The 15092-nt window shown below is 43.9% G+C and overlaps 1 protein-coding gene across 1 annotated transcript in view; it reads right to left on the bottom strand.

The window, feature by feature from the left end:
• TUBGCP3 (tubulin gamma complex associated protein 3) overlaps positions 1-15092 on the bottom strand; it is a 75803-nt gene that overhangs the window by 15596 nt on the left and 45115 nt on the right. The window contains exons 12-17 of the mRNA XM_053563488.1: positions 14397-14507; positions 13974-14082; positions 9518-9707; positions 6977-7112; positions 6163-6231; positions 2273-2408 (exon numbers count right to left, since the gene is read on the bottom strand). Coding sequence (XP_053419463.1) covers positions 2273-2408; positions 6163-6231; positions 6977-7112; positions 9518-9707; positions 13974-14082; positions 14397-14507 — 751 coding nt within the window. The remainder of the gene's footprint in view (positions 1-2272; positions 2409-6162; positions 6232-6976; positions 7113-9517; positions 9708-13973; positions 14083-14396; positions 14508-15092) is intronic.

Here is a 15092-nt window from a genome sequence, read left to right as displayed (position 1 = left end):
ACTGTCAGTCCAACCAGTGATGTCCTGACTCCCCCCTCAGCTCAGGTGAGAAGGGAACTACCTCCAGACACTCAGCTTGGAACCAGCTCTCAACCATGCTGTACTCTATCTGAATGCTCATGGACACACCTTCACCTTCCATTTTTTTAAAGCTAATGTTTGATTCCCTTTCTCCAAGACTTCTACTTTCAAACAAACTCAAGAGACATAAGTACAGATACGTGAAGATAGGCTCTTGGAGCAATCACTTCACATACAGCTCTCAGACTGTTTCCAAATATAAATTAAGGAGGTTTGACTACGTAGAATCTCCAAAGCACCTTCTACTTGAAAAGCTCTCTATTCTACATGACCTGCCGTGTCAGATGTGGCCACACAAGGTTGCTCCCGCAGCAGACACTGCTCTTCACGACGTGCACAAGGAGGCCTCATCTCAGACGCTGACTGCCGAGAGCACACACCATTCCACAGCAGAAACGATGAAGGAAAATCAGTGCTTTTTATTATTTTAGTCAAGAAATAATTTAGTGCTTACTGTACAAACTCTAATTTTAAGCATATTATTTACATTTCTTTAAACTAACAGAGTTCCATTATTGTAAACTTAAGAAGTAAACACTGAGCCTCCATTAACCAGAGCCCTGTCAGACATTGTCTCAAAACCAGCATTCACTTCATAGCCACTAAATACAGCATCTAAGTATTGTTATTTGTCTCAGACAAGTAAATGAGTGTCCTAAAAACCAAGGAAAACCACAGGAAGTGTTAGGACCTTACTATGTAAGTTCCATCTTGATTCTTCATGAAGGATGAATTCTTTACCCTCCAGAACATAAGAGCTCAATTTTATTTCTAAAATACCTAAAGAGGATTATTTTAGTATCACTCTTGAGAGGGGGAGTGAGGAAGCTGGAGGGAAGAAACGGTCTCTATCCGCTCCCTCCCATTGCACAGACAGGACAGACATGTGCTCTCTCACCCACTGCCCTCTGTGAGGTGCCACCTGAAACACATGTCTGGGAGGCGGCAGCAGCCCCGCTGTTCGGGATAGCTGAGCCTAACACACCACTTCCACATTGCCACTGTTGTGTCCAGCGGCCACTATCCAGGTTAGCAATGAGAAACCATCGACATCAGGACACCACCATCTTCCTGAGAGACAAACAGTCCTGTCCCAACCACATGTGATTACTCCACAGAACGCAGCAAGTCATGGCTTTGGTAAGTATTGGTAACATACATACCGGGTGACAACTACTGATCCTCACTAAGTAAGACCCTCACTAAGGAAGACCTGTCCTCCACATACTGTGTAGGGGGAGCTGCATCCTGGGGTCTGCCTATGTTTGTGCCTCAGTTTACCCCTGATAGGACATTTCTCACTGGCCTTACTAGAACATTAGCTAGTTGATTCTGCTTGCGAAGATGCTGGGCCAATGAATACTTCTACAACATTTCTTTATGAACTAAAGATAAAAACACTAAAAACCCCCAAAAAACACAGGCAAAACACAACTTCCCAAAGGAAGGAATACAGCAGTCCCTCCCGTCCAGTTTCTCTTTCTGCAGGTGCAGTAACCCACAGTCAACAACAGCTCATGAGTGATCTTAAAAGAAGCTTCATGATCTAAAAAAAGCCTAGTTTGACTCAATTTTCGTTTTCCTTATTTGTACTGAAGTCAAGATAAGCAGGACAGGTGCAGTGGCTCAGGACCATCGTCCCACAGAGTCTCCCCTAGTCTGGGCACTCCAGGCACACGTGTGCCTATGCCAAGTTGCTGGAAACTGCACACAGGGGACACCATCAGTAGGTGCGGGCACTGCCAGCTCTGGCAGGAGCTTACCTGCCACACTCCTCAACAGTTTACCTGCCACGCTCCTCAGGAGTGCACCTGCCCCACTCCTCAGCAGTTTACCTGCCACGGTCCTCAGCAGTTTACCTGCCACACTCCTCAGCAGTTTACCTGCCACACTACTCAGCAGTGCACCTGCCACGCTCCTCAGGAGTGCACCTGCCACGCTCCTCAGCAGTTTACCTGCCAAACTCCTCAGGAGTGCACCTGCCACGCTCCTCAGGAGTGCACCTGCCACGCTCCTCAGCAGTTTACCTGCCACGCTCCTCAGCAGTTTACCTGCCACACTCCTCAGGAGTGCACCTGCCACACTCCTCAGGAGTGCACCTGCCACGCTCCTTAGCAGTTTACCTGGCATGCTCAAGAGTTTGCCTGCCACGCGTCTCAGGAGTGCACCTGCCACACTCCTCAGGAGTTACCTGGCATGCTCCTCAGGAGCTTGGCGTTGCACATGTGCCCCTTCCGGATGTCAGTGAGGATATACTCCATCCGCTTTGCCCTCCAGAGGAAGTTAAATACTCTCAGGTAGTGGCTCATACATTCCCGAGTGAACACCTGAAGAGAACACACACAGGCTCAGACGGTTCCACACAAAAGAATCATCTTACCAGTTTCTCTCTCCTTCAGCTACTTGTAATATTTATTGCTTGATCCTTACAATTTTAGAACTTGACTACATGCTACTTTATCTTATTTCCTGTATTCATGTATTTCTTGCCTGTTCCCAAGGACTATCTATTTATTCTTCTTCACATCTTTTTGTGCCAATATCTGGTAGGTGTTCAATACTGACTGATAATTAACATCTAAACAGGGGTGATCAGAACTAATTTGAAGGTACTCAAAAATCAAACACGAATGTTGTGGAGGTTACCCAATTTTGCTGTGCTGCCCACACTATTAACACTTTTGCAATTATAAAGATTAAGTGTGACTAGTTTAACTGATTTTATGAATAAATCAAAGGATTCTGCAATAATCAAATGATATCCTACAGGGGTCCTTTAAATACCATATTCTAATAACACATTTAAAATAACTTGATTTTTTAAAATTTCATCACTTCTCCGCCTTTTAGCAAAGATCAGATGTGATTTTTTTTATTTGGTTTAATCACAAATCTTTAAGAATATTAACTCTTTAAGAGGAAGAAAATCACTTTCTATTCAATTATATAGAGAAAAACATCATTTTCCTTTGGCTACTATTAAGGTCTCTCGGTTCCTTATCTAAAACTGATCACTGGAGGCCAGGATCAGTGGCTCATACCTGTAATCTCAGCACTATGGGAGGCCAAGGTAGGGGGATGCCTTGAGTTCAAGACCAGCCTGGGCAAAAGCGAGACCCCATCTGTCCTAAAAATAGAAAAACTAGCCTGACACTTGTAGTCTCAGCTACTGAGGAAGCTGAGGCAGAAAGCTCACCTGTGAGCTGTGATGACACCACAGTACTCTAGCCAGGGCAACATAGTGAGACTCTGTCTCAAAATAAATAAACAAGCAAACACAAACAAACAAGAAAGATAAAACTGGCCACTGGGCCAGGCACGATGACTCACGCTCGCAATCCTAGAACTCTGGGATGCCGCGAGGCAGGTAGGTTGCCTGAGCTCACAAGTCTCAGGTTTGAGATCAGCCTGAGCCAGAGCAAGAAACCTCCTCTAAAAATAGCCAGGCATTGTAGCAGGTGCCTGTAGTCCCAGCTATTCGGGAGGCTGAGGCAAGAGAATTGCTTGAGCCCAAGAGTTTGAGGTTGCTGTGAGTTATGACACCACAGCACTCTACCGAGGGTGACAAAGTAAAACTCTGTCTCAAAATAAATAAATAAATACCACTGGAAATCAGTAACAGAAGTAAACAGATTTTTATCCTGCCTACTGTCAAAATGATAGTCTTTCCATATCCTTCTTCACCTAATATTAGGCTATCTTACTACATATTACAACTTCATGACCTTAAAACAAAAAAAAAATCCACATTCAGTTACAGTCAACATCAAATGACTTAAGTACACTAAAAATTTTACATAAATAAAATTACTGACTTTACCTGAATAGTTTAAGATTCACCAAAAACAAGATAAACCAAAAATATTTTAAATGTTCATGAACTATGTTTAGTTAATGTTATTTTTACTTGAGTAATCTGAGTTTCAAATTTCCCAGATTAATTTTCTAAATTGGAACTGCAAAAAAATTTCACCTGACATTGTATATCACAGAATTAGTAAAAAGCTAAAATATGCAGTTATAAGATATAATTATATAATTAAAAAGACATGTACCTATAATTAAATTCTGCACAAAAATGACAACCTCAATTATTAAGAACAGAAAGGATATAGTGGTAATAAAGTAAATTAAATTTAACAGGGAAAAAGCAAAAACACAGTTGACTCAAAGTGTTTTTCAAAAATATAACAGTCCTCTTTTTATCTTTCTAGTAACTTTTGTTTGTTAACTAGATACAAATTAATTTGATAATTGTCCCCATTACTAACTTTGAACACTTTAAACTATGAAATATAATTACAGGTATGGCAATTCAGCCAAAAATATGCTAACCCCAGGACATGTGCTACCCCCAAAACTGGAATGGCAGATACCAAAGTTGCATAGGCTGGCCCTCAGGCCCACACACTCCCATGCCATGGCCGGGCAGACCCTGCCACCCCAGGGCAGGCCAGCGCTCTCTGCAAACCCATGCACTCTATGCTGCTGCCCTCAGCCCACCTGAGCTGGCCACAAATTGATACCCACTTACCACGGATAGGGAAGTAGATGCTTTTTAAAATAAATCTGATATAAACTTCTTTCCTTTAGTCCTTCTACTAAAGTAGAGCTTTTAAAAATCTAAAACATTAGCAATACTGCATGATCAACTGTTTACAGCATATAACTTATAACCTTGATACTGTTAAGATCTGCACAATTATGGAATAATTAGTAATTATGAATCTAGACTGTGCTCAGTTTACCCATTTGTCAAGGCACTCATACTGTGTGAAATAACTGATGCAATTAAATTTACATGGTATATCTTTTTTGCTATGAAAATAATATGGACTATAAATTAATAAGGTAGGTAATATGAAATTTACTAATTTAAATAATTTTTTAAAATATCACACTTTTCTGGGCAGCGCCTGTGGCTCAAAGGAGTAGGGCGCCGGCCCCATATGCCAGAGGTGGCGGGTTCAAACCCAGCCCTGGCCAAAAACAGCAAAAAAAAAAAAAAAAAAAAATCACTGTTTCTATGAAAATAATATGGAATGTAGATAAATAAATAAGGCAGGTAATGTGAAATTTGCTAATTTAAATAATTTTTTTAAAATATCACACTGTTTTGTACATTCTAACTGTTTTAAACTGTTTAGGATATAAGCCAAAGGGAAAAAACCTCATTTGTATATGACAAAAATTAAATTTCAGGGCAATTTTATACTTAGGTGTGATCTAATAGGGCCACTACATGCTGGGGATCTATGTATAAAGGAACCACACGGGTAGCCTCCATTTCAGAGCAGACACAAGAGATACCTTTGTCGGTGGCCAACCCCGCTAACCCCAAAGGACAAGAAGGAAGGCGTGGCCTGGATGAACCTCCAGCCACAAGGGCTGTGCCCCGGAGGCAGGGCCGCCCTGCAGCTGCACCACCAGCCAGAGACTCGGTGTCACTCTCAACTGTTCTTCCCAGTACTTAAAAGAAATTCAATGGCCTTCCTCAGTATTTGAGATACAGGCATAAAAATGGCAGAGATAAGTTCAAAGAGCTATCTTGGTCAAGTCTGAATGAAGAAAGAATGAACACTAAAAGACAAGGCATGTCAATTGAAGACATCAAAAGACAGCTCCGTGTTCAACATTAACATCTGGTCGACTGTTGGAAGAGTTTCTGCACATAGACAACAGTACTATGAACAGCACAGCCCTTTCTTCAACAGTTTAAACAAGGACTAAAGATCAAAAATTCCCCACCCACAGTACAAATATGATATCCCTAAAACACACTTTATCCTAAACTAGTCACTGTTGTCTAAAGATAAAATAAACAAGCCATTTACACTTCCGGGAAGTTATGATACACCAATGGTGTTGTTAAGAATTCCTAAAATAATGGAGAATTTCAGCACTCATTAATAATTATTTAAAACACACATACACAATTTTGGCTTAAATATTCATTCAAGGAGTATATCTTAGATGTCAAAGTGATCTCTTTGATTATAAGCCCTAGAGAAGAAAGCCAATTTTAAACAACAAAATGTTTAGCAATCTTAACAGCTGAAACACTACAAAGAAGGATCTTACCGTTGCAATAGGTCCATCAACATGATAATCCAGGCTGAAGACATCCCACCCGGTGTCACCAGGAGAGACCTGATAGCACAAACAATGGCAAGACTCTAAGCTGCTGCTGAACTTGACTCCTCAAAGAGAAGGCAGTATAATATAAATGATGCCTAATTTTTTAAAACTACTTAAAAATTTTGAGTGTTTAGCCCCTTTGTGAACTTCCCTCCTATCAGCAGTTAGACAAGGATAGGCATAGGGAGGTGCTCTATAAATTTCTGAATGAATACTGCATTTAAAATTCATCACAGCTTATTTAGACAAGCAAAAACCCACTGCCTCGTAGTATCTTCCACATTCTAAATCAACTCTTACTAAAAATCCTTATGTTCTAATATTTTAAGATCAGTAGGTTCTGCTAATGATCCATCATCATAACTAAGCAATGTGCTCATGTTTTAATACACACAGTCCTAAGAAAAGTCACCTCCCACCAAAAACAAATCAAAAACACCAATTTTCTGATAAACAAACATCATTATGAATCATGACCTCTGCCTCTGATCAAATGTATTATGTAAAGCCGTGCTGAGCCTCCATCACCAGCTGCCACAGTCAAGGTCTCGAGAGTTTCATCCAACAGAAGTGCCACCCCGCATGGTGCCCAGCTGCCCCGCATGGTGCCCCGCCCACCCTGCCACGCCTTCTCCCCTCTCTGCCCCCCACTGTGCCCCTTCCAAAAGTATTAGGAAAGAGACCTGTCGGCAACCACCCAGAAACCAGGGCACAGCAGGCCCACGTGCTGTGGCCCACCTCCCGGCAGGGATGGTACCTCCAGCAGCCGCACATCTAGCCTCTTCAGGATCTCAGGACTGTCAAACTGTGCGTTGGTGGCTCTGACCGCGGTCTCGAGAATGCCAGTCAGGTTATGCTGATACAAAGTTGTGGCTGGACGAACAAGTTCTGGTCTTGATAGATTTTTTTAAAATTAAAATGTTACAATTCTTAAGGAATGTTTTAAAAACTAACCAATTACAAAAGTAAGTTTGAATTGTCAAAACTGAAATGGCAGATGGGACCAACACAGTAACGTGGTGACTGCGGTAACCAGCCACGCACAGCACTAACTGCAAAGAGGGTTTACCAATTACCCTGCGGAGTACAATGTTTCTTCAAAATCTCAAAATTATTAATTTGGCTGGGCAAAGTAGCTCACGCCTGTAATCCTAGCATTTTGGACAGGAGGATCCAGGCAGGAGGATCACTTGAGACCAGGAGTACAGCCTGGGCAAAATGGTGAGACCCCTGTCTCTACAAAAAACCAAAAGACTTTAGTCAAGTGTGGGGGTGTGAGCCTCGTGTCCCAGCTACTTGGGAGGTTGAGGCAGAAAAATTGCCTGAGCCCAGGAGTTTGCAGTGTGAGTGAACTGTGATGATTTCACTGCACTCCAGCCTGGGCCACAGAGCAAACTCCTGTCTTAAAAAAAAAAAGAAAAAAAAAAAAATATATATATATATCTATACACACACACACCACACACCCCATACATATATAAATTCAGCTTAAAGTGAATGTACTTAGTTATGCTGTATATATGGCAACAAATAAAATTTTCAAATTTCAGACTGGCCTAAAGTAGCATGAATCATTCCAATTCCCTACACAGACTCCATGAGAGGAGGGGGTCCCACTCAGTCGGACTCTTAGATGTGTGCACAGTGTGACTCGAAAGGGCAAGAACCGTTGCATAATCAGCACACATTCCTCGAACACTAAGCTCTGCTTCTGTGGGGATGAAGCTACCATTCCTCTGAGGAGGAGCCGACCAGGTGCAGAGCAGCACACCACCTTCGGGTGCAGAAGAGGAGCAAGAAAGGAGGGTGCCGCCCGCTGCGCTCAGACGGCCTGGGGCCAGCTGAAGACACCGCTGCTGCACCCTTTTAAAAACTAGAAACTTAGATCACAATTTGAAGAAGAAATAAAATTTCTACTTCATACCAAGAATGAGACTTTAACTATTAAAAGCTGCATGGGGTCCACAAGGTGTGACCCCACACACACAACGGCATTGGCTTCAACACCCCACACCCCCTCCACAGGGCATCCAGAGAACATCCTCACTCATGCTTCAGTGCGCTCAGGGCCAGGAGTCCATCCCCACTGGCCCCTCTGTAGCTCACAGAGCGGACTCTCCAACTCAGGAGCACACACAAGGTCAGCTATTGCCAGGTGTGCCTCAGAAGCTCAGTCCCTTTTTGTCCTGAAGACTGCCATCTGTCAGAAGACAGGAGCACGAGAGCTCAAGTGTCTGAAACAGTGGTTCTCACAGCACAGGCCCCACACAAGCAGCGCTGTCAGCAGCTGGGAACCTGCTAGAATGCCCCTTCCCGAGGTGCCCCCAAGTTGACTGGACTAGCCACTGGGAGTGAGGCCAGCGACTCCTGTAGTTCTGAGGGGTCTGATGCACACTCGACTTTGAGAACTAAAGGCCTAAGACTGCTGCTTCATTGCACAGGTCAGATTCAAAGGTAAGTTACTAGTTTGTGTCTTTTTTTTTTTTTTTTTGGCCAGGGCTGGGTTTGAACCCACCACCTCTGGCATATGGGACCAGCGCCCTACTCCTTGAGCCACAGGTGCCACCCACTAGTTTGTGTCTTTAAAGGCACATTTAACTTAAGTGTCCTACAGGGAACACCAAAAATAATCAGTTCCAATCTTATCAATGCCTGAGTGAAAATTGCCTGGCCATGCCAGAGCCACGCCTGGAGGGCTCACTCGCCAGCAGTGCCTGGGGTCCCGGCTGCACCCCTGGGGTCTACACCATCTCTAGACTCAGGAGCACAACAGGCGCTGGCCCAGAACCGCCCATCTCTATAGATGGACGGGGAGGACAGACATCTAATTTTGGAAGGGCTGATGCTATTATAAGAAATGTCAGAAAACAAAATGGAAAAGACAGGGTTTATGTTTTGTTTTTACATGAACCAACATTAAAAATATGGAGCTAAAATTTCAATCAAAATATACATTTTACTTTCAGATTAATTTCAAACTGAAGTTAAAATTCATTGTGATTACAGCGTGAAATCCTTATACTGAGAAACTGTAAGGGCCCCAGTTTTGGTAAAAAGCAAGTTTGTCTTATGCATCAATCACAGTACAAGACCAGGATGCTCTGCTGATAAAGGGCAAAAACAGAGGGACTTTAACTCTGGAAAACATTTTCGGATTTGATTTTAGAAATGCATTCTGTAAGAATTTAACTCATTTTCCTCTAATGTCACCTATTCTTTCAAACAAAACTGTAAGACTCTATCATGTTAAATATGCTATATATTTATAAAAATCCAAACAGGTAGTACAGTTTCTTACTTCAGCAAATCCATTAAATGCCTGATGAAGTCTCCTTGACCGAGAAGCAAGTAGCGCCTCATGGCCTGCATATGGTCCAGCAGGCTGTACTTCTTACTGAGGACATCCAACAAGTATTTGCTGGTCTCAAAATAAGCAGCATCAATCTTCCCCTGAAATGCATTTTCTAAGTCCGTGAAGAGGTCTGCAGCTGGGAAGAACAAGAAAGGGACCCTGAGAACACACACACAGTCAGTGCCAGCCTGCCTGTGCCACAGGAGACAGATGGATCAGGCACAGACAGCTAGCTGTGTGGGCCACAAAGGCACAGCCAAGACCACGGAGACTCAGACACCCCCAGCGGTTCACTCACTCGTCCACACCAAATCCACCAGGGGACCAGGAACAGCTCTGCTCACGGTCTCCCAGCTCACTTCCTACACTGTCACTGACACCCGAAATCTCACGCTAACAAGGCAGATCCATGCTGAATCACTGGGCTGTCGTACCCCACCTGACTGTGCACACTCCCCTAAAGACCAACGTGGTGAGCTCAGGAAGCCATACACTGTGCTCAGTCAGCACTGTCATCATGCACTCCCTGGCACTCTCAGGAACTGCTGGAGACTGTCCCCAGTGAAGAAGCCTAACTCCAGGAGGCAATACAAGAAAGGAAGTGCTTCTACCACTCTGTACTGGACAGAAACAGCACAAGGAGACTCTGATGATGCTACCTTACATCTATGTAGCAGAACATGCTCAGAAAGTATATCCAAATACTCACTTTCATTAAAAACTACAACAACATTCAGGGTAGGAATCATCCCCAAGATGAGGAACAATCTAAAAGTGAGAAAAGACAAAATCCTTGTTCCAGGCTGAGCAAGAAAAAGAGGTGATGCTTTCGGACACGCGCTTATGTGCCCTTCCACCACCCAGGTCAACCAGGGTGAGAATATCAGACAACTTTAAAACTCTCGTTTATCCTTCTGACAGAGCTCACTTGAGCCCATTTTAGCACTGCTGTCACTGCAATCACACATTGGACTGGGCAGGGGCAGATGCAGACACCCCCAGTGAAGACGACATCATCTTCTGAAAAAGAGTCAGGTCTGCCAGGCGCAGCACAGAACCTCGTGTGTTTGCAGGGTCATATTTCAAGGGGGTGGGGTGGGGGATGCAGGGTATGTTTCTGCAGATATATGTATGTTTTTAATGTAAATATTTTTCCCCAGAAATGCTTTACCATACTCTGGTTTGAGTCACTGAAGATTTCCACTCCAAAGAAAAGGTCCAAATAAATATTAATGAATTTTAGCTGAAAGTAGTAATATGTAGAACTCAGAGCTTCCTCATAAAGCTCTTTGTTTCTTAATGGTCTGGCATATCATGCGACAATTTTTTAGTTTTTATTCTCTATTCAAACATTCAAGTCTTCACAATTTTCTCACATATAAATATAAATTCAACGTTTTCCATTGTTATTTGTTTTATTCTCAATCTTTAAGGATCTGTACTTTTTATCTTCCCACCTATACTATAAAGTCAGAAAAAGAAATCATGTTCTCCACAGACGCTGACAGCATGAACAGAAGGAAGGGGACAGGAGGAGCCACTGTCACTGGGAAGCAGCAATGTCCCCCCAACCCAGTGCAACTGAATCCATGGTGTAGAGTAGCCCAGCATTGGCACGAGGTCTAGGCACATCCTCCCAAACTCTAAAGTTCCTCTCTAGATGACGTGAGCACTGACCACAATGTGCAGCTGCACGATACTGGCTGGAGAGGGAGTTTCAGCTGTACTATTTGCATTATTGCATTTCGCATACATGTACATACACGCAGATTTTAGATCTGTGGTTGATTTATTCTACAGATAAAAAACAATTAGAGAGGCTGACATAGCAACAGCAGAAGCATGAGTACAAGAGCAGAGCAGCAGCACGCGCAGCCGGCAGCTACACCCACAGGGCTCCAACAGCGGCAGACCCGGCTGGCAGGAGCACCCGCAGTGCTCTAATAGCAGCACCTACAGCTACGGGCAGAAGCCGCAGTGCTCTAACAGCGGCACCTACAGCTACGGGCAGAACCTGCAGTGCTCTAACAGCGGCACCTACAGCTACAGGCAGGACACGCAGTGCTCTAACAGCGGCACCTACAGCTGCCAGCAGCACCCACGGTGCTCTAACAGCGGCACCTACAGCTGGCGGCAGCATCCACAGTGCTCTAAAGCGGCACCTACAGCTGGCGGCAGCACCCGTGGTGCTCTAACAGTGGCACATACAGCTGGCGGCAGCACCCACGGTGCTCTAACAGCGGCACCTACAGCTGGCGGCAACACCCACGGTGCTCTAACAGCGGCACCTACAGCTGGCGGCAACACCCGTGGTGCTCTAACAGCGGCACCTACAGCTGGCGGCAGCACCCGTGGTGCTCTAACAGCGGCACATACAGCTGGCGGCAGTACCCGTGGTGCTCTAACAGCGGCACATACAGCTGGCGGCAGTACCCGTGTTGCTCTAACAGTGGCACATACAGCTGGCAGCAGCACCCGCAGTGCTCTAACAGTGGCACACACAGCTGGCGGCAGCACCCACAGTAGCACATATTAAATAATAGCAGCCTAACAGCAGCTGACGGTAGCCGCAGCATGAACAGAGCGGTGCCTCCACAGACAGCCTCCTCTACAACAAGCACGTGGGGCACCTAACACCCCACCCACACTCCCCACCATCCCAGGCCCATCATATGCCTCTCCTGGGACTAGACACTAAGGAACAGGATCAAAATTCTAACAACTCTTCTGGCTCCTTTTTCTTCTTCTCTTAAATGCTGGCATTTCCCAACAATCTGCATTATAACACAGCTCAGGCTATTCTAGGAGCTAACAACTGGGATCTATGGATGCCAAAAAGTCCGTGCAAATGGTGTGTGAAATGCATGTGAGGTAACAGGGACAATGCTGACTCTCACAGGACTGGAGGGGACACCTGCCCTGACTACAGTGAGGCCCCCAGCACAGGCCTGTGCTGTCGTGGTGAGGCAGCTGCTCCCCAGATCTCTGCACTGGGCCCTGACCAGTCACCAGACCTTCCGTACAGTGTTCCCAGTATGTGTGGGGAATCTCCACTAGCTCATATACTGAAAATCAAACTGCCCCAAATTAACACTCATCTCCCAAGCCCATTTTATTTCTAAACTGTTTGCCATGCTCTGCCCCCTTCACATGACCAAACTCCACCCCTTTCATGGGATCAGCTTAATTCCAACCTCTTCCCCAAAGCCTTCCTGGAAGCTCTGCTGAAAACAGCTACAGCACTTTCTCAAAACATCTCACTTTACTGATCACATTCTATCTCTATTACGCTTAGTGTTTTGCTGTACATCACATGTCCATCAGTAGACTGACAACCTCATGAAAGGCACAATGAGGGTGAACTCACAGTGTCTTTCCTACACAGGCCACGATGTCCTGTACCAAGTAAACTTTGTGACTGAATCAAAACGACAACACAAATGGCAAGTATAACCACACCCAGAAAGTTATGAATGTGAAGCAGCTACACTCAAAACACTACAGAATTGCTGAGGTCACAGACAGCAGATGGGGAAGAGGCTGCAGGCTGAGGGACCACAGCACTGTCCACGCGGGGAGGGTCCAACTGCATTTTGGTCACAATAAACTTGGACTACCTGCTTGCTAAATTCTCAGCAAACCTTTGAGTCCCAAACGATGGCTACCATTATCAATAATTTTTCTTGTTCTCTTTTGGCACACAATCACTTTAACACTTAAAAAAGCAACACAAACTACCAAGAAGGATAAAATAGCTACATCTATTCCAACACTTATTTTTTAATGCCATATAAAAAGGAAATTAAAATTTACATAGTAACAAGACATTTTACATACATATAGTACTATAATTAAGGTGTTTTAGAAAATAATTCAGGTAATCTATAAATCTTATGGAACAAAAAATATTTTAAGCTATATATAACATCACAACCATCATCACGATTTTCACATTATCATCACATCACCACCATCATCATCACATCACCATCGTCACAGCATCATCATCTCACCATCTCTCATCGCCATCATATATCACCATCATTGTCATCATCACATCATATCACCATCACCATTATCACATCACATCACCATTACCGTTATCACATCACATCCTCATCACATCACCATCATCATCACTACATCATCGTCATCCTCATCACATCACCACCATCATCACATCACCATTGTCATCATTACTATCATCCTCATCACATCACCATCACATCATCGTCATCATCATCACATCACCATCGTCATCACAGCATCGTCATCGTCATCACAGCATCATCAGATCACCACCACCATCAGCATCACCATCATCACATTGTCACCATCATCATTGTCACCACAGCATCACCATCATCTTGGCGCCCTTAGCCCTACCACCACCACTTCGTACCTTCCTGGGGTGACTCTGCAGGCCTTGTCACGGCCATCATCTTTGCAGTGGGAGTCTGATCATGGCAAACCTGGTGCAAAAAATTTATTGACTTTCCTGTCAAAAGAACCTAAAAAAGAAAACACCCTGTGATTACCTTTATGTAAAATTAAAATGATCGTCCACATGCTATAAATATTCATAAACTACAAACTGGCCATTGATTAAAAATTAAATGCATCTATTACAATATCCAGTGAATTATAGAAACTCAAAAGATATTAACAAATATATTATGTTGATATATTCAATTAACACATACTTCATCTCAAGAACATTAACAGTCCTAAAATACAACGAAGTTCTAAATGAAAATCAGCTTTGTCACATAACACAAGCATACACAATAGAACATCAAAATCACGAAAGCACCTTCCCACCGACCTTCCTGGACTGATCCATAGTGATGAAGGAGGGAATCATGGACTTCCTCAGAGTATACTTGTCATGCCACAGTCGATCTGTTTTAACTGTGGGGTCCGATGCTACAAAAAACTGAAAGCAGAGAAGCACTGAAGTGTTAAAAAGTGATATTTATGGCCCAAAATTAGCTAACAGCAATATCAAAGAGTAAGTTATTCCAGAAAACCAAGTTCTCTAGATACAGAGTACTATCCATTTATTTATATAATAAAAATTGGTTTGGGGCAGCCCCTATGGCTCAAAGGAGTAAGGCGCCAGCCCCACATGCCAGAGGTGGTGGGTTCAAATCCAGCCCTGGCCAAAAAAAAAAAACTGAAAAAAATAAAAATTGTTTTATAAAACATTTTGGAAAGAAATCTCTAACTCAAAGAATATAGTGTATTTCCCAGATTTTAAAACCAAAGTTTAATAAAAACACGTCATACATTTTCTTGGAGACTTGTCATGGCCATCACAGCCTCTGCAGGGTGGGGGGCCTCTAACTCCTTGCTGCGCACGGAGCTCTCCCTGCCAGTGACAGTGCCGACTACACAGCTGTCCCAGCTCCCATTCCTGCCCAGTCTTCCCCTCTTGCACGTGGCTGTGTCTCCTTCTGCCAACCTGCCTGCCCTTCCTGCTCCTGTTCTATAGAGCCCCCAGGTGGGACACGGCTGTGCT

Source organism: Nycticebus coucang, chromosome 15 (assembly GCF_027406575.1).
Source record: "Nycticebus coucang isolate mNycCou1 chromosome 15, mNycCou1.pri, whole genome shotgun sequence".
NCBI lineage: Eukaryota > Metazoa > Chordata > Mammalia > Primates > Lorisidae > Nycticebus > Nycticebus coucang.
This window is presented reverse-complemented; position numbering and strand designations above follow the sequence as displayed.